Source organism: Pomacea canaliculata, linkage group LG1, assembly GCF_003073045.1.
Source record: "Pomacea canaliculata isolate SZHN2017 linkage group LG1, ASM307304v1, whole genome shotgun sequence".
In the NCBI taxonomy this organism is placed as follows: Eukaryota; Metazoa; Mollusca; class Gastropoda; order Architaenioglossa; family Ampullariidae; genus Pomacea; species Pomacea canaliculata.
In genome coordinates this window covers 9126055-9145885 of record NC_037590.1, presented here as the reverse complement: position 1 = coordinate 9145885, position 19831 = coordinate 9126055, and the positions used below count along the sequence as shown (strand labels likewise).

The 19831-nt window shown below is 36.5% G+C and overlaps 3 protein-coding genes across 7 annotated transcripts in view; 2 read left to right on the top strand and 1 right to left on the bottom strand.

The window, feature by feature from the left end:
• LOC112562838 (COP1-interactive protein 1-like) overlaps positions 1-6398 on the top strand; it is a 37540-nt gene extending 31142 nt beyond the window's left edge. For all 5 annotated transcript variants that reach the window (XM_025236414.1, XM_025236404.1, XM_025236395.1 and 2 more), the window contains 5 exons: positions 230-353; positions 486-572; positions 720-867; positions 2128-2259; positions 3430-6398. In XM_025236414.1, coding sequence (XP_025092199.1) covers positions 230-353; positions 486-572; positions 720-867; positions 2128-2259; positions 3430-3545 — 607 coding nt within the window. In that variant the 3' untranslated portion in view covers positions 3546-6398. The remainder of the gene's footprint in view (positions 1-229; positions 354-485; positions 573-719; positions 868-2127; positions 2260-3429) is intronic.
• A 711-nt stretch (positions 6399-7109) lies between these two features.
• On the bottom strand, positions 7110-9855 carry LOC112562902 (mitochondrial import receptor subunit TOM22 homolog). Its single transcript, XM_025236503.1, has 3 exons — positions 9714-9855; positions 7732-7971; positions 7110-7465 (listed from the first exon to the last, which is right to left on the bottom strand). The coding sequence occupies exons 1-3, from the start codon at positions 9774-9776 to the stop codon at positions 7367-7369; spliced, it is 402 nt and encodes a 133-aa protein (XP_025092288.1). The 5' UTR covers positions 9777-9855; the 3' UTR covers positions 7110-7366.
• Positions 9856-10166: 311 nt separating this feature from the next.
• LOC112562896 (mitochondrial dicarboxylate carrier-like) lies at positions 10167-16526 on the top strand. The gene is made up of 9 exons (XM_025236489.1): positions 10167-10448; positions 11156-11275; positions 11711-11871; positions 12131-12172; positions 12571-12685; positions 12932-13024; positions 13771-13851; positions 14136-14192; positions 14519-16526. Exons 1-9 carry the CDS (start codon positions 10341-10343, stop codon positions 14618-14620), a joined length of 879 nt encoding a protein of 292 aa, XP_025092274.1. The 5' UTR covers positions 10167-10340; the 3' UTR covers positions 14621-16526.
• The last annotated feature ends 3305 nt before the right edge of the window (positions 16527-19831 follow it).

Genomic DNA, 19831 nt, shown 5'->3' with positions numbered 1-19831 from the left:
CTCACTGTTAGGGAATCAACATTTGATGATGGTTAGAGACCATATGTAGCATATGGTCATGTCATTTGTTAAATCTTGAAGAAAGAGAATTTACTAGAAAAATGTAATTTATCCTCATGGGTTTATCCCAGCATTAATCACTAAAACTTAGCAAAGCATTTGAGATTATCATGTTTATAGAGATCCATGATTTTATATGTTTGCTGACCACTTTTTGGCACACTTGCAGCAATGCACATCTTGATGACATGGTCAACCAAGAGATTGACCGACTAAAGGACTTTATCAAAAATCGTCCTGCAAACCTCACTACAGGTAGTGCTACTTTGGAGGAAGAGTTGTATGATGCCCAGGTGAGGAAATAATGCTTTTGTATGTACATGGAATAGCATATTGGAGTAGTGTAGTCGTGATGTAGTAGTGATGAAAATAGAATCAGTTTTAAGGAATTCAGCTTATTTTATGCTGTATGTTTCTGTTTTCAGATCATGACGCGTGTGAAAGATGCCGAGTTACAGAAGTTACGGTCCCAGGTGAAAAACTTAGAAAACAGTCTTCACCGTACCACAGAGGTACGTTTGTATCAAGCACAAGTGTGCTGAATGGCCCACTTTGTGTGTGTGAGCATGCAGGGTGTGCACATATGCAAATATGTGCATGAAAGAGATTTTATTAAACCAACAACTTAATAATACATAATTCAAAATCAAATTTTCTAGGAACATCGCCAAACAATGACACAATATCTGCAAGCATTGAAAGAAAATCAGGAGCTGCGGAAAGAATATCAGCTGGAAAGTACAGTTTTACGAGATCAGCTGGAGAAACTGCAAGGTGAATCCGGCCTTCGACGACCTATACGAAGGGGTATGGAGAACAAAGTTCTATTTCATGTACTAAAGTCTAATTTAAGTTTCTGTTTTCAGTTTTGCTTATTCAAAATGTTTATTCCTAGTTAACCATATAGCACTGTTCTAGCACTTGAATCAAATGCTTCTGTAGGATCGATATAGCTGACTGTTTTTATGTGGATATTCTAAGTGAGAAATGAAATTAAATTGCTGGCAGGGTAAAAGTGTATAGTGTTGTTATTAGTGATCATAAAAATGTACGGTGATTAAAAAAGAATAAAAGGAGTTAAAATCAGTTGTAGAAGGATGATGCCTATACTAAAACCAGCTGTAAAGAGCTGAAGTAAATACTGAAAGTCACAGAAAGCTGTCATGAATACGGAAACCAGTTGCAGAAAGCTGAAAAAAAAAATCCATCTCAAAATCAAGTCAGTGAACACTACTAACCAAGTCTTTCTGGGGAAGGAAATGAGAGTCCCTTTCCTTGTTAAGTTTCAGCCTCAGTGTGCCTGATTGAAGAGCACAGGGAAGCACATGTGATCTTTGTATGGTTAGGAAAGAAAGTGAATATATTGGGAAAAAATCATTTTAATTGATTTTCCTGATGAAGCTTTCTTTTTGTTTGTTTGAAACAACTTTCTGCAGCAGTGGTGAATACCTGACTCCAAAGTGTTATGACATCAATTCCAGGTTTTAGGTGTTTTCAGTGGTATTGTGTATGTTATTGTGTACTTTTATGCACCGTGCACGAAAAGTCCTTTATTGTCAATCTCTTTATGCTGAGATTTTTTTTTATAGATATAGTGCAGTACTTCTTTGTTGGTGAATCTTGTGAAAGTTTGTTTGTTTTTTTTTTTGTTTTTTTTTTTTTTTGTTTTTTTTTTTTTTTGTTTTGTTTTGTTTGAAAGAGTATCTCCTGTTAAGTTTGTCACCTTTACTGTGTTGTTGCTTTGGATGAGATACTAACGTCTCTAAATGTTTAGCTCTAACTTTCTGGTTTCTGTCTGCTGTTAGTCTACTGTCAGTCTGTTCTCGCATTCTCTTAAAATGTTTTCACAGATCCACCTGCCTTCTTGAAAACATGCAGATATGTCCATTGCACTTGTGTTAATAATAGAATTTAAGATCTGTATGTAGTCACAAACTGGATTAGATACAGTTTTTTTTCTCAAAATATTTCTTTTCTTTTTTTTTTTTTCTAAGTAGCTGTTGGTATTTTGCATGTGCTTGTATTTAAAATTGGGTTGAAATGTGTGCATGGTGTTGCACTTTGTAGCACCCTCCTTCCACCAACGAGCTCGCAGTCCCAGTCCCCAGTCAGCAGCTTCTCAGCGAAAGGAGTCCACTTCATCTACCACTGAACATATCAGTCGAGACTCCAACAGACGAAGGCGTTTAGAGCCAAGAGGTTAGCCAGGCTCTGTTCATTTTTTTCCACATAATGCCACTGGCACTGTAATAACTAAAAATATCAAGATACGGTGTCACATGCTCACATTGTTGGCAGCGACAGTACTGAGCAGTGTGTGCTCTCACTGGTATTTTTTTTTTTCTTTTTTGTTACAACACAAAGTCTGATTGGACTTATAATGTTTGTGGTTGTTGATGGTGCATTTAGCATTACTTGACAAATTTGGTGGCTGAAAAAGAAATTGAACTGAAGACATTTTCCTTTTTACATGAGAATACCAAAGTGAATGTTCAGTTTGTTGAAAATACACTGTAGCAACAACTATAAGGAAGGTGCATCTAGTCCATCATGCATTATGTAAATAGCAGCCAATTAAAGTACATCAAGGACAGCTTCCACTGTTAGCACACAAACAGACAAAAAATAAAAAGCGTTATGGAGAGATGAGCCATTTTTATAAAATTCATGTAGGTTTCCTTACAAAAAAAAAAAAAAAAAATGTTAGCACCAATTAACAAATGCTATAACCACTCAGCACATTAGCACCAATCAGTGAATATTAAAGCCAGTCAGCAAATGAATATGTGTCTGATTGGTGTCAAAGTTTTGCATGTTGCTATGGTCTTGTTGATTTTACTAAAGTTGTTTTAAAGTCGTAAAGACATTTGCAAGTCTGGACCATGAACATGTTTTTAATTCATTTTCAGCTGCATGTTATTTATGATTTTATTTATAATTTGTTTAGCTCAAAATAAGACTTACTTTGTGAATGGTAACACAATTTTTTTAAGTAGTTTGACACATTCAAGGGATTCAATATATCTGTGCCTGTGTGCATTGAAATGTGTCTGTGCATGTGTTTGTGTAGGAGCATGCATTTCTTTTTATGTGTTGTCACCATGGTCTCAAAAAATATATATGTATATTATGTTAATAAATTACGGAAGTGAAATTCCTGACAAGAAATACATATTTCATATCATATAATTTAAAAAATGTTGAAACTTTTCAATAAGCTTTTTTTTAATTGAGAAAAATCTATTATATTATTTGTCTTAAAATTCTGAACTGAAGCATTAAACAAGCTTTTAAGTAACTTGTTTCTAACTTTTGACATTTGATTCCTTGTTTAGCCAGATTAATAAGAAGACTTTTCTTTTCATCTAGATTTACGACGTTCAAAAAGCAGCCCATCTCTTCCATACGTTTTTGATGCTAAAGGAGTGCCAACTGCTCTTAAACCAACTGTTAAAGGAATTCGCAGTGTCCAGCCCAAAACCTGACTTCAGATATGACATTGAGAAAGTCGTGGAGTTTGGTTGTTTGTAACTGGAACTTTTTAGAACTCCAGAGCTTAAATGAAGATAGCATCATATCCTTCTTGATTTTTTTTTTTTTTTAAATGTGAAAAGTTTTACTTTTCAAAATTTGAATATAGCCACATGTTTTGAGTGACAAAATAGTATTTGTGTCACATGTGCAAAGCAGGATTTAAAGCAAGATTTGTATGCATGTTACTAAAGGAAAAGAACTGCTAGCATCCAGGTGATAAACAAATGTGTGAAGACATTTGTAGTCGTTTCTCAAAAATGCTGTGTTTTGATAGAATTTGCATGTAAGATGAATTTCATGTTCTGCAGAGTCCATTACAATCTGAAAACCACTGATCATCTCTCCTGATCATTTGTGCACACAACTATACATTCCTGGCTGCTCTTGGTTATCATTATTTTTATCTACAGGTGTATTTAACTTGTGGTTGTGATCATGTATCATGGATACCACTGTTTAAGTGCTTCATTAACATTGGATCTGGTTGTGAAGCTTTGTAAATATGTTGTAGTGAGAGGACACACATTTAACCAGTTTAGCATCCTGATTAATGCCCAGTAAATAAAAATATTAATGCTTTATTTTTAAAAATTGTTTTATCATACTTGCATTGTAACATTGACAGTCCACATGGTTTAGAATGCATGTAAGTCTAAAGGTGGGAGGGTTTATGGTGTGCATGTGTGTGTTGTAACATACCTCATAGCATAGGTTAAAAACTAGGTGCAATATATGCTACTTAGATAATTACTGTAATTGAAAGTTGTACAGTTCTGTGAGTGGTTTGTACATGCACTGCATTCTTTACATTTCAAGACTGGTTCAGCATTAATAACAAGCATGTATAGATTTGCATGCTTCAGCAATTGTAGAGATGCATTCTCATTTTGTGTGATACATTTGTGTATTTTTGCTGTTTATGAATTTATTTTCCTATTTTGATTAGGCAAAATTCTGCAAGTTACTCCAGATTTGTTTTGTGTGTTATGAATGAAATTATGTGTATGCATCTACATTTTTCCTTCATAACACTTATGACTGTGATGATGCAGTGTGCTCCCCTGCTCACAACTTACATTTCGGTAATATATCATGAATAAGTTTTCTTTGCAACAGCATTATAATAACAATTCTTGAAAAAAAAAAAAAGAAATGGAAGCTTAAAATTTTCAGCAATATGCAAGAAATATGCACTCTTAGACATTTCCAAAACCTTTATCTCTTATTGACACATAATAAAGTAGTAAGAATTAGAGGTGGTATTACAGTAATTAGAATCAAATTAGATGGTGTTGATTTCTTAAAATCTTGAAGTTAACTCCTCAATTTAAATATCTCTATTTCAGAATGGGTTTACTTGGCACGTTGTTTTGTATTTCTTGCCAGTTTGCTACATTCAGCTGCAGGTTGCCGTTCTGTTTCACAGCAATGCTTTTTGCCAACAATGTGCAGAGTAACCACATATTACTTGAGCAAAGTTGGAGAGGAATTTTTTTTCACATTCCCACTACAAAGTGGATATGCCCTATGGTAATTTATGCAATGTTTTGACTACATTTTTTGTCAGGCATTTAAGAAATTTGGAGTGGGTTAAAAAAAAAATTCCATGAAAACTGTTCAACATATTTTGTATTCCAGTTGCAATAGCTCGACATAGACATATGCTAATTCTCCTATGGCTTGAAGCTTGATTTTGTATCCTTTTAAATTGAAAAAGATTATTTCTCAAGTCCTGTGCCATCAACAAATTTATAGACAGGAAATGTATTGGACCTTTTAATGTACAAATTAACACTGATACGCCACTTTTGCCCTTAAGTTTCTGCAGCATATCCCAAGACAGGGTTATTGACTTTTTTTTTTTTCGTGCATGACATTCTTACCTTATTCTTTATATAGCCTCGGGTTTATGTGGACAAACTTAGTTAAGGCTGATATTAGCTGTCAGTTTTCCATAGCTTGTTGGAATTCTTATGTGCCAGCGGTCTGTAGTAAAAACATATCATCTTCAGTTCTTGTTTTTCAACATGGAAACTTTAGACTCTCTTCACTTCAGTAATTATGATGCTCCTGATGAACAACTGTCTTTGGCTTGTGTAGAAATTAAGGTTATTGGTAATATTAAGTTTTATTGAAACATTACTCACCACAAAGAATGCTGTTAGACACGTCTTCCTTAATATGTGTTTCACCTGTTAAATTACCAAAGGCTTACTTGTGTTTGTGCATATATGGACAGAAAATGGATACCCATGAATAATTGTTCTTATCCACCCCCGTCTCAGTAACCTCAGAGGAGTGCAGTCAACATGTCAATATTTGACTGTGCTATAACTTCAACATATCTTTTTTTTCTATATTAATTTATGATGTATGGTTTTGAGCCTTCCATTCTTGAGAGAATGCTCACTTATTTAATGCCATCTTGCTCTACCATTAAGGCAGTCTTGTAAATTTCTTCAGCAATTTAATGTTAAGCAACAGATTTTTTTTTGTGTGCGAGTTGTGCAGGTTATACAAGAGACAAGAAAGCTTATGAAGGTTGTTCTTGCAACAAGGTCACTTGTTTTGCAAAATATATATACACACACACACTAATAATGCTGTTTTGCCCATTTTGATTAATAAATACAAAAGGTATTGCTATATTTTGTCAAATATGTTGTCTGTGTATTTATATATGCAGGGGAAACTACTAATGGTAAACAAGATTCATTACAAAGTTTTGAGTATAAATGCAATAGAGTAGTATTATTGACCGAAAATTATTGTAATTATCAAGAAATAAATATTTTAACATGGTTTTATAGGTTCCCATTTCATGTTTACTGAGATAACGGCTACAAAATTGAGTGGTGTTGTCTAACAAGCTGTTTATTCACTTCATGAATTTACTTCAGTTCCTTGTCACCGACTTGCCCCTTGCGCCAAGGTTCTATAACACAAGCATTCTTCCTCCCAAATCTTAAGACTCGGTCTCCAGGAAAAAAATGAAGTTGACATGAGAGAAAGCTGAAGTTGCATTGACTGGTTGCTCCATCCACGCTGGTGTCATGCTGAGAAGTCTTGCAATGTCTCCTTTCCTTCACTTTGCACAGAAGCATACAAGGGATGCCATTGATCAACTGCTCACCTAGCATTGTTTATCCAATCAACTAGCCAGCAAAGAGAAATGCACCAGTCATATTGACTCTGCCCCACCTAGAGGTCACAGGGTGGACAGGTAGATAATCTTCACATCATCTTACTAAGTCCTGGCAGAGGTGTTAACTGTTTTCCTATTATCACCTCTGCTAACCACCTGGTCACAGGTGTCTTGCTATAACCATTTGAGGCTGTCCAACCTGCTGGCACATAGAACCCCGCTCCTTTCTTGTGTAAGTGGTCTACAAGCCACACCAAAGCTTCAATGGGAGCAATGTTATGTCCCAAGGTGACCACAACACTTTTCTAACAAAAATTCTACCAGACATTTAACTTTTATCATGCCACTATCGCACACAAGAAAAGTCAGACCCATTTCTCATAATGTTTATTAAAATAAAAAATATATCACACACTGATATAACATAAAACACTAACACCGTATGCTTTCCATTTACTATCGCATTCATCATTACTTTCATACTGGTATGCACTCTGCATCTACTTGTCTACATCCATGCCAATGGCATTCCATGAATAACAATCAAAACTCAGTTTGTTTCTGTCAAGAAACCTGTTTATGGTGATTTTGAAGAAAAGCAAGGGTGTTCTATGGAAGCACCTACAGTTACTTTGATCCCATCATGCCTGGTGTCATCATGCCTATTCCAGGTAAAAGGTTCTGACTTCCTGTTCCAGACACTGCAGCATTGGGACCCAGCAAGATCTGATAAAAAATTAAAAAAATGATAGTAACTCCTGTTGCACACAGAGAATTAACAGACATAAAAAAAACCATTCATCGTTTTGTAAATTATAGTTAAGCCTAGCTTTTAATAGGCATTGTAAGTGCAGCAAACTTATGCTACATACAACACTCTGCAATAAAATAAAGCTTGGAAGCAGATGCCCATGAGACAAAACTCTGAACATTAATCCACACATGCAAAACACAAGCCCATGCATCTTCACAACTAAAGCAGTTGTAGTAACCTGTCTCTGTTGTTGTAACTGTTGCTCCTGCTGTTGTGCACGCTCAGACTCAAAGACTACAGGAAGCACCATGATAGTTGCTGAGGATGCTAAAATCCACAGAGCATTGCGGCCAAAACTGTAGCTGGTCTTGAAGGCCAGGCCAGACAAGCCAATAAAGTGAGCAAAAAACTTCTGCACTGGACCAGGAAACATTTCAGTCAAGCCCCATAGTCGCTCTGACAGTGTTTCATCCAAGTCCTAGGAAGAAACCAAATTAATGCATTGCATGTTTTACCATAGATTGTTTATCTAAGACTTCGGCTGTTTCAACTTTCCTTTTACTACCGATGTGCTAGTGGAGATAACAAAAACCTTATGTATACAAATGAGCCCAAACACAATCATATCTTTACCTGTACAAACTGAGCTCCATCCTTTAATGGGCATACAGGGTAACAATAATAATTGTTCTTAGTTAATGTAGCTAACTGTAAATAACCAATCATTTAATAAAATGCATGTAATATTTAAATAAGTTAAGTCTATAGATTTTCCAAACTTTTCTTCCTTAAAAAGGAAGGCACCTAAACAATACATACAATTCATGAAGTCGCTCGATGTGAAAGAAGCAATAAAAATCACATAAACCCCAAATGAAGCAAGCAGTTCTAAAGCAGAAGACAATAGATTTAGATCTACCCCATGTTTTTTGCTGTAATAACAACTGACATGGAGAATTTGCATAAGACAAAGAAATGGTAAGCACATGACCAGCGCATAAAAAATTGGTCAGATCTGGAAAAGATTTCACGGAATAAATTGAGCGCACAAAGGATGCTAAGCAAGATGTGTGTAGCCCTATACTTTCCATGCTTTTTAATAATGAGCTACCTCTAGAGATTATGAACAATGAAAAAAAGTGCCGCTGAGCCTTCTGATGGTGTGTAGGTATTTAAAAGCAGGGACAATTTCCACCTTCTTGTCATTGATGACAATGGACCAATCCCAATCACCGCACCAGGCAATAAATTCATCCAAGGCCACACTATGGGTATCTACTGGCCCGCTAAGAGCAGTGTCGTGTCATCAAATTCTCTGATGACATAGTGAATCCTTAGTTCTGAAGCAGGTGTTGAAAAATCCACAAAGAAATCATCCACATCACTGTCGGCAGTTGTGAAAGCCACTTTAGAAAATGTTCTAATTAAATCTATATTATTAATTTATAGTCATGCTGCATTTATTGCAAGCCCTTCCTGGCTCAAAAGATTGGTCAGCTGATACTTTAGCGGGAGGTTTGTCGCAGAAAAATCGCTACTCGTGTAGTTATTTAATCATCTCTGACATGTTGCCAGCCTGCGCTTGTAGTGGTGTGAAAGATATTCATCCTTATGCAATAATTTCTTTTAAAAACCCGCGAAAAGTGAACCGCGAAGTGGCGAAGGATTACTGTATATAAAAAGTCAGGAGAATAGCGATTGTTTTTAGATAATGAAGTCAGCATAAATGAGATGATTTTTTTTTTTTTTTTTTTTTTTTTTTTTTTTGAGCGTCCTAGAACGCTCTCATTGAATCACTGATAAATACTGGCGTCCTCGGTTGGTAGGGGTATGAACGTGTATGAAACAGAAAGTCCTGAGGTGCTGAATGTGGATGGAAAAGTAATAAAATTAAGAGTGAAGCAGAACAGCGCAATATCAATGTATGAATAGACGGAGAATATAAAGGCTACCATGATTTAAGGCGATTGCTCTCGTTTATCAGAGAATACCATCAGGTCGTAGATTTTAAGTTCCCAAGATAAAGGTAACTCGAGAAAAACGACTTTCGCTTAGAGGTTAATTGAGATTATAGCTGTCAAAGTCACAGCAAAGAAGAAACTCCACTCTTTAATGATACACACCGTACTATGTTCTTTAACAATTCAGACCGTTCCACTACCAAATCTTTATAATAAAAACGAAAAGAATCAACAATCCACTAGTTTATGTCACCCGTACCTCATCCTCTTCGGTCTCCTCTAAAGATCGTATCGACATTTGCATCACGTTGTCTGTTGCCATTTTGCAAGGATTACCGAAAACCGATCAGGAGAAGGGAGGTCTAAAGTATTTAACGATTACTATATCTTCGAGAAATAATGTATTAAGTTTGTTAGATCTAACATATATTAAAATATTTAATGATAACTGTTTAAATGCTCATACAGTTTGTGTATGTTTTTTAAGTTTCGTTATTTAAAAAAAGTAAAAGTTAAAAAATTAAAAGTAAAAAAATTAAAATTAAATTAACTGATACCTCCCCGAGAGTCAATTAGAGTGATTTACGACAGCAACCACTGATAAAATAGCTGTAAAATGCATAATAAATATTATAAAAGAATATCTAATTTACTATTTCATGTTATTTATTTGATGATTTATAAATAACAAATGTTTGCTGTGTCGTAAAAGAAAAGGAAGATCATCCTTGACCTGCAATGTCACGTTCACCAATGACAATATAAGTGCGATTTCGGTCAGTTCTGGCAGCAGAGCAAAACAGGGCCTACTAAGCTGATCCCATATAAATGTACCAAACTTAATAATTACTGTAAAGCAAAGGTGTTATAACGCATTGGAATCGATATGGCCCAAGCACCAGTCGATAAACGCAAGAGGATAGGAAGATGGTATTTCGGAGGTCTGGCAAGTGCAGGAGCAGCATGCTGCACACATCCCCTGGATCTTTTGAAGGTAATAATTATCTTTATATTTTCTGTTCGCTCCGAGTTCAAAATGCATTTAGTTTAATCACCCCATTTCAATAATTCTGGTGTGTGCCTACGTAGTGTGCTTACAAATGAATGCTCCAAAGAATCTCACTCTTTTGGAACAGGAACAGTGTACTGTTTACAGGATTTTAATGTGAAGGACATTTGAAACAGATGTTAGTTCTAAGAGGCTAGAAGTCATGAATGAGGATTAAAATTGTGTATATCTGCTATCTAGCAGCAGCAGCAGTCAAGGGAGTGTTCCATGAAGTTTTAATCATAATGACGCTCAGTTACTGGGATGCCATACCCAGTTTGATCAGAAACAGAGTGGGAAACAGCAAGTGCTAAACTAGGTAATGAAAACAGCTGAGTGGAATATCACTACAGGAAAATGTATGTTTTGCAGTGGTCATGATATAGAAGGAGCCATAGATCTTATGACAGGACATCAATCATTATTCACAAAGAGGAGATATATTTATTATCATAATCTGTTATGCATATGTTATAAATGTTATGTTAGAAAGGTAATTTTCCTCGTTTTTTTTCCCCCAACTCTTAATAACACCAATATTAACATATGGAAGTACCAGGTATTAAAATTATTGTTTATATATCTATATATTAACTTTTAAAAACATGGAGATACAAGAGAGGTATAATTGCTGCTGCCTTTTTCGTTTTAAGGTTCACCTTCAAACACAGCAAAAAGAAAAAGTCACCCTCTTGCAGATGGGCATCCGTGTAGTCAAGAGTGATGGTATTCTTGGACTGTATAATGGTCTTTCAGCTTCAATTCTTCGCCAGGTATGCTTTCATTTGTTAGTTGCTGCTTACAGTAGTAAGTCTGCATCTTTTTACTTTGGCAGGTTCACATCCTAAGTACTTTAAGTGAATTAATACACTCAACTAATAGTGCTTAATGTCAAAATAAAGATTTGTTTCTTTTTGGGTATCGAGCAGTCCCAACTGTTTTCTTTCCTAGAAATTTAATGTTAAATCCTCTGGTGTGTTTTCATTGTTTTTATGTTAAATCAATGTTAGTATTAGTGAGAAAAAAGGTAATTGATATCCCTATTGTTGTTGTAGTTTTTGTTGTCATTGTTGCTACTGCTTTTGTCACTATGCTGAGTATTATCTGTTAAAGTACATACAGTTTTGTTGGTGAGAGTTGAAGCAAAAATGACTTTTGTGTCCGCATGCAGTTTATCATTACACTCTATTGGACACATTTTCTTGCAGCTGACCTATTCCATGACAAGGTTTGCTGTGTATGAAACAGTCAAGAAGCGGATTGTAGCAGATGGTGGGCAGTTTCCTTTCTACCAGAAGGTGCTGCTGGCTGGGATTTCAGGTGCAATGGGAGGATTTGTGGGCACACCTGCTGACATGGTTAACGTCAGGTGAGCAAGACAGTGTCCTACTCATGTGACCGCTATCCCCAGTATGTGGTCATAAAACTTACTCTGCAGCAAATATATCCTTAGAACTATTCAGACACAAACTCAGTGACCTCATATCCACCAGCCTGCCAGACCATTACCTTAGTTATGCTTAACTATCTGAAGACAAAGTTTTGAGGAAAAAAAAAGAAGAAAACAAAAAAGAAAGGAAGAAAATAGACCAGACAAGGCTTGACTCCTCTGCTTGTGTCATTTTCAGAATGCAGAATGATGTCAAGCTGCCAAAGAACCAGAGACGAAAGTAAGATCCAGGCTAAGATCTGTTGTCTGTCCTTGCATCATACAGGTACTATGTCAAGGTTATAAATGACAATTAGAATTAAAAGCTGGGATTATACCTGGTGCTACAGGTTTATGAGGGGCTTTTACTTAAAGAAGTGTAACTATAAGAGCTGTTATAACCAGTGCGTGTGTTTATATATATATTTTCTTTAAACCAGAAAGGAGTAACAACTACATCTTTTCATGTTTTAATTTGTTCAGTTTTAATTACAAGTTATAACTTTGGAAACTCTGAAACAAATGTAAGGATATTAGAAACTTAACATTTTTTCATTTCTACATGAACATTTTTAACAATATTTTTCTCTGTAAATGAAAATCACAGAAAATGATATGTGATAAATTTCTTGATTTCAGCTATAAGCATGCCATTGATGGCGTGTACAGAATAGTGAAGGAAGAGGGTCCTATCAAGTCCTTCAGTGGTGCCACAATGGCCAGTTCTCGTGCTGTCCTGGTCACCATTGGTCAGGTCAGGCTTGTGTAAATATTTCTTTTAATTATGTGCCTGTAAACTGTCCAGTGCACACGTCGTGATTTGTTGTGTGCTGATGTCTTGATAGGTCATGTGAATAACATCAGATGTTTTAATTTGGCACATGCTCATTGTTTGGGTATTTTGGGGGTTCTGTTATTGGCTAATATTTAGTACTTTTGAGTTTTGAGAATTGTGTGTATTAATTTCTTGTTTGCCTTACTTACCTTATTCTGGTTACAGTTGGCTTGCTATGATCAGATCAAGATTGGAATGCTCAAAACTGGCTTCTTCCAGGACAACATAGTCCTTCATCTGACCTGCAGTACACTAGCGGTGAGATAATTACATTCTGAGGCAGGTCTTGAGAGGCGTGTGTGTGTGTGCGGGCACACAGGTGTGATTGTGTATACTGTATATGTGATCTGCCACAAAATGATGGAAGAATGACTCACAGAAGCAATGAGTTGCCTCCCTGTCCACCAATTGCTCAGCATGTTTCTTCTCATTACCAAGGACAATTCTGTATTGGGTTCTCATTGGATAGCCTTGGAATCAATGACAAAATTTGCTTACTCATAAACTTATGATTCATTAATATTCAAATTAATTTCAGAGATTGAAAATTTAGACTTTAGGCTCTCTGATAAGGTATAATATGAGGGGGGTTCTGAAAAGGCATACAGTATCAAATAGCGTTTAAATTTCACCATTTTCCAGCTGAAATCGGGACTGATCACTGTGGGGTAGCTTGATTATTAAGAACACTTTGTACTTTGATTTTAACACAACAGTGCGTTTCCCTGTTAGCTTAATGACCGAAAAAAATATTTTTAAACTTTTTAAATTTTTTTTGCCTTTATGAGGTCAGTTTCTACTAATCTCTGAAATTGTGTTATTATTATAAACATTTTTATGTACTTTTTATCACCTAGAATGTTTCATATTCTCAATCATTTTCCACTTAGTACTTTGGCATTCTGAAAGGCACATATTTTTCATGTCAGCATAACCCAAACACTGCATCACCTTCATTATGGAGACATTTACATGCTATAAAAGGCTGAAAATATGTGTTGCAGGGAACTATTGCTACCTTTCTCACGATGCCTCTAGATGTAATGAAAACCCGAATGATGAATGCCCCTCCAGGAACTTATTCTGTAAGCCACAAATAATGTCTTTAATTCTTGGGGAAGAGTTTTGTACGATTTATTTTAGATACCAAACTAAAATATTGTATTGGATGGATAACAAATAGTTTTGTGTGCTTGTACAAAACAGCACAATGCTTTGAGTGGTATGTCAGTCACCTATACTGCATGCTTCTGATTTGAAATTTTCTTTTACAGGTAAACTTTTTCATGTTCATTCGTGTAAAATACACCAGGAGCTTAACAGCACCAGTTCCTTAATGGATATTGTGATGAGGATTTTTTTTTTCCAGAGCATCATGGCTTGTGCTGTAGACATTGCAAAGAATGGACCTATGGGATTTTTCAAAGTAAGCATAAGAGTACGAACTTGTATTACTGGACTGCTTGCAGATGATTTTTTTTCAGTTAACTACTAAAATAAGGCTGGTGTATACAAAGCTTCCAGTTTAGTCACATTCATTGTTTAGGATCGTCAAAATTAACAGCGGAGAACTTTGCAAAAGGCTAGGCGTTGGTCTCAGCAGACAGACAGTCCACCTATAAATGTTTGTGGTAAGAGGTAGAATAGCAGGGAAGAGAAGAGAAGAACTAGACTTTTATCGTCCAATTTGCTGATGATTACTTCCCTTTATCATAATAATAGATGTTTCCTTTTCCCTTTTTTTTCTTACAGGGATTTGTTCCAGCATTTGTTCGACTTGGACCCCACACAGTGTTCACATTTATCTTCTTTGAGCAGATCAGGCAGAACTTTGGGGATGATCCAAAATCTTGAGAGTTACTATTCTAGACCATTTCTAAATTTGCTTTAAGACATTAAGCACATTTCTGATATGACTAGGATAATCCTTTCAAGCATTGACTGCTTAGTCAGATTTTTAACAAGATTTGAGGCTGCTTATTTTTATCACTAACAACTGTTGTTGGTTTCTTATATTCAAAGTATATACATTTTTCGGCTTCACTGTATAATTTTTATTTTATTTTCTCATGTTTCTTTTGTTATTCAATCAGCATTGAATTACATTTATAAATGGTGGATTGTTAAAGTATTGGGGAGGTTTACATACCAATAAGAAATATAAGAAATTTGATGGCTTTTTTATATTGTAGAAATCTGTCCCCTATTTTCCTTTTCTTTTTAATTAGAAGGCCAGCTAATTATTGGCCTTAGAATGTGCAGACAACCTTAGTTTAAAAAAAATAACTTGTATCGTGAATAATAATTCTTCTTTATATATGGGTGTGTTTGTATAAACAGCATCATGTCTATCTTTTTTAAATAATGTTCAAAATTGTACTGCATTTTCGCATTTTATAGGAATATGAGTTGCTAAAAACTACATACATGCAGAATATTGGATGATATGGCATGGCTCATTGAGAAATCCATTTGTTTATTGCAACTCATGTTTAAAGAGGAAAAGGTTTTCCAGAATTGGGAGGTAAATAGCTGAGTGGTTAGAGCAATTGGCATCCAAACTGAGAGGCATACCGGCTCAATACACAGAAATGGGTACCTGACTCCTTAGAGGGTTGGGGAAGGTAAGGCAGCAAGGGAGAGGAGATGAGCACCACCCTCACATCGAGCTGGCCCCAAGAAAAGAGAGGTCTCTAACACCTCACTCCCCAATGACCTGAAAAGATCAGGGGACGACCTTTACCTTTTCACCTTGAAGAAAAAGCAAGGTAAAAATAACCATGTTTCACAGTTCTCATACTTGCTCAAGCTAAACATGCTCTTTCTTCTGTTGCTTCATAACACAGAACCAGTTTTAGCTTTCAAAAATCATTTCAGGTGATCATTGGATCATAACAGAAGAGCACCTTACATATAATTTCATTAAGAGAGAATGTAATCAAATCAATAGATTGCAATATTCTCAGGTGTAGACAAGAGATATCCCATACAATGCATGTTTTACATTTCAATAGAGATACTTTTGTTCAGTGTTAATGTTGCAAACAACTGCTCACCGTTCACTGCTGAATGTGGGTAGCACTTTGTGAAATGCATTGTTTCTGAGATCAGTAAATTGCAGAAAGCTGTATTTAAGTTTTGGTAAAATGTCTATATTATCTATCAAAACTACTCTTAAATGATGCACAACAGTTAAATTTTGGTTTGTATACAGTTAATTTATCAAACAGGGTGATTTTGGCACAATAATTCTGTTAAAAATATTGGTTGCTCAGAGTCTTGAGGCATTCCAGTCAAAATTGTTAAAAGTATGCTACTGAATGCATTTTTCATTATGCTTTTATGCAGTTTTATTTCTGTGATAGGTATCCCTCTGCTTCAAAATTTTATAAGATTTTTGTGATAATGACCAGACATTTTTTTTCTTCGAAAGTGTATATTTTAATATTGAAGATACCTGGATGAATCAAACCTCCACTTCTGCAGTCTGTGGTGCTTATTCAAAATTTTTTTTGTTGTTATCTTTATTCTTACTGATGTCAGTAACTGTGGAAAGCTGCATGCATGTACAGGAAAAATTAGCAGCATTGAAAATAAAGGAACATAGAAAAAGATATTATGGATATGTGGTAAAGATTCTTGCTAGTTTTTGTTGCCCCTTCCCCCTACAAGGAAATGCTGCTTTCTATAATGATCACTTTAATTTTTGTTATTGACATTTACAGAGAAGATAAGCAATAAAAATAGAGATTCAAAATGTTTGCTGTCCTCACTATTCAGTTAATTATTCACTTTAAGCGATCTGCATCAGTGATCTATGTGACAGTCAATTGTTCTTGTCCTGTTTGTTAAGTCAAATGAACAAAAAGATTTCTCTTGAAATTATTGTTTTCTTACAAATGTTATTTGCATTACACAACATCAACCCATAAAAATTTTTTATTTGTTTGAAATTTCTTTCATCACACACAATACAAACACACTACCAGATGGCCTAGGTTAGAGAAAGTAAACCAGAAATTGACACATTCTTTTTCAGTCCTTGTTACTCCTCGAGGAGCATAGGACCGCAACAACACCTTGCCAGGGGACCCAGTTTTGGGCAGCACCCTGTCAGTTGGGCCCACATGGTTCCAGCTTCCTTTGCCGTGCTTTCTACTGCTCTTTTGCAAGTCTCCTTTGGTCTCCCAACTCTCCTCTTCCCCTGAGGATTCCAGTCAAGTGCCTGCTTAGCAATAGTGTCATCTGGTTTGTGCAGGGTGTCCTATTGAGCCCCATTTGCACTTTTTGATGTCTTGGCTAGTGTCTTTCTGGTAGGATCTTTTCCACAGGCTGCTGTTGGAGATCTTTTCAGGCCATCTTATTCCCAGAATATAGTGTAGGTATCGGTTGGCAAAGGTCTGGAGCTTGTTGTTGATGGTGTTTGTCACTCTCCAGGTTTCAGAACCATACAGTAGGACTGGCTTCACTTTGATTTTGAAAATGAGGGTCTTACTGCAGAAAGATATCCTTCCGTAGCAAAACACTCTTGGGTTGTCAGGAATATATATTTTTTAATGTGCTGTGCTTGCGCTTGGTCTAGAAATCATTAACATAAATTTATTAGTATATACTATGGGCAAATATTGACACTGGTGTAGCATAAATCACTTCAAATTATCTCACAACTACAATTTAGTGTAGGTGCAACGATGCCTAAAACTGATGAACATGAAATGTACAAGTGCCACAGACATTTTAAAAGCCAGTCCTAACATTCAATTTTCTTGTGAAGATGCTGCCAGCAATAGATGATACCAGCCAGAGTGCCATAAACATTTTTTTTTTTAAATCTTATCCTCGTAGGTATTACTCCCAAGAGTTGGTGGTGGATTGGAATTCTTGTGTAAAAATGCAGGGCATAGCATTGTACGCCGTTCGGCGCATTTACGCCGACTTGACTTCTGACTTACGCCGATTTCGAAGTAGCGTACGCCGATCGCGCTCGCCTCGTCAGTAGCACATTTTGTACTCAAACGGTCTCCGGTTCCCAAACGGTCTCCGATTCTTGCATTTTGTGTTACTTCCTTTGCGCGCCACACGTGTTGGCTTTAGTCAGTTCTTACGCTGCGCGGCATTTGCGAGTACAAAGAAAAAAGCTTGTGGTACGTTCGACGATGGCAAGATCTGACATCGTACGGCGCGGTGAGCTATTCAGCGATAAGGGTTCCCGTTATTCGTGGAATTGGGAATGGCTTGAAAAAGAATACAGTGTTACCGTGTCGGAAAGGAGGGGAAGAAAGGAAAACAGACCAAGATTATGATCTTGTGCTACGATCATTGCATTAAAAAACTCGCAGCAGTGGGCAAGGCATATTGTGATGTATGCAGAAAGAAGTAGCCTACGGAATAAAGGGTTCACTGCCATCAAAGTCCATTGTGACACATCTTCTCACAAGGAGAAAATAATCTGCCGATCAGAGAACAATCATCTGCCTGGTAAGTAATTTAGATTGTAAGTTTGAATAGACTTTAACTCTTAGTTGCAACTTTGGACAGGTTTCCTCTCCTGTGTGCAGCAGCAAAAGCCTTGCTCAGTTGCTTCCATGGCCCAATTGTGGAATCCACCTTCAGCGAGATGGGAAAGATCCTGTCCAAGGAAAAGACCAACATGGATGTTGACACATACATGGCCATGCAGACTGTGAAGTCAAGACTGGCTACAGCCAAGAAAACAGCAGTGGAGTACTTTGCTAAGGCAGACCCCATCAAAGAACCTGTGAGCAAGCAGCTAGTTGAGAACATGAGGAATGCTTGGATTGACAATGAAGAAAGAAAAGCCACAAACCAGGAAACCAGGAACAAACTTTGCCATGAAATGGGCTTGGAACCTGATCAGAAACTGCCGTCTAAAGCAAAAGAAAAAAGGAAAATACTGGATGAAGCAGTGCTCGAAAGAAAATCTAGCAAGAAGCAGAAAACAAACAGCCAGAATGACAATCCTGACCAAGAAAGGGTTGTCAACGGCCAGAAAGCAGATGCTGTCAAGGATAATGTTGTCAACAGCCAGGAGGATGCTGGGGAGGATATATCTGACCAATTAGTTGATGTGGCAGTTGTCGCAGACAAACCAAAGAAGCAAGCAAAGCTGTCTTCATTCTTAGATTTGACTGTGCATAGAAAAGAAAACAATGCAAACTGATATTTGTGACAATTCCTGCTAGTTTTATTGACAGCCTAGTAAAGTGTCAAGGATAATGAAGATGCTAACCAAGGAGTGAATGTTGTCAGCAGCCAGAAGGTGCTGGGGAGGATATTCAAAACGCTGACCAAGTAGTTGAACATTGTGACAGTTGTCGCAGACAACCAAAGAAGCAAACAAAGCTGTCTTCATTCTTTAGTTTTGACAGTGCATAGAAAAAAAAACCAACGCAAGCTGATATTGTGACAATTCCTGCTAGTTTTATTGACAGCCAAGTAAATAATTATATAAGTATAATTTGTGTGTGTGTGTTTCATTGGTCCCAATGGATTTATGTTTGGTATACATGTGTGTGTGTCTTGTTAATGTTATTGTGAATGAAAATATTTGCAAAACGTTGCAGGAAAAGGGTGAAATTAATGCTTCAAAAACTGAAAATCTTTCAGCTGACCCCCCAGTAGGGGTTTTGCCCCTACACCCCACCAGGGGTACGTCGGCCCCTGGACCCCGACCCTGTAAGCGGAACTCAAGTTTTCCAATGCTATGCCCTGAAAAATGGTTAGCCCCAAGCAGTTCTTGGGATTTATGTTGCATCTGAGGTCGGGTTTTCCACCTGATGTGTGGAGGTTAAGCACTTTTACATGCAGGTCCTAGCCTGAGTAATGCCAAGGAGAATAAAACGTAGCTTTAAGCAACAATAACAATGGAGCACTGCAATATGACAAGGTGAGCATGAGTGAAAAAATAGGAGAAAAATCTCTAACCAGTGGAATGAACAAGAGGTCAGAGAGCATTCTAGCCGCACAGGATGAAAGGCAGCATCTGACTTAAGATAACTTTGTGACATAGCATTAACTACACTTTATTACTATGTATCTTGAAAG

Excerpts from the sequence above, each read along its gene's own strand:
- LOC112562902 (XM_025236503.1), bottom strand. The coding sequence starts at position 9,776 with ATGGCAACAGACAACGTGATGCAAATGTCGATACGATCTTTAGAGGAG. Across the intron at positions 7,972-9,713 it reads AGGAGACCGAAGAGGATGAG|GACTTGGATGAAACACTGTC; the intron begins GTACGGGTGACA and ends GTTTCTTCCTAG. Across the intron at positions 7,466-7,731 it reads AGTTACAACAACAGAGACAG|ATCTTGCTGGGTCCCAATGC; the intron begins GTTACTACAACT and ends ATTTTTTATCAG.
- LOC112562896 (XM_025236489.1), top strand. The coding sequence starts at position 10,341 with ATGGCCCAAGCACCAGTCGATAAACGCAAGAGGATAGGAAGATGGTAT. Across the intron at positions 12,686-12,931 it reads TCCTGGTCACCATTGGTCAG|TTGGCTTGCTATGATCAGAT; the intron begins GTCAGGCTTGTG and ends TTCTGGTTACAG. Across the intron at positions 14,193-14,518 it reads GACCTATGGGATTTTTCAAA|GGATTTGTTCCAGCATTTGT; the intron begins GTAAGCATAAGA and ends TTTTTCTTACAG.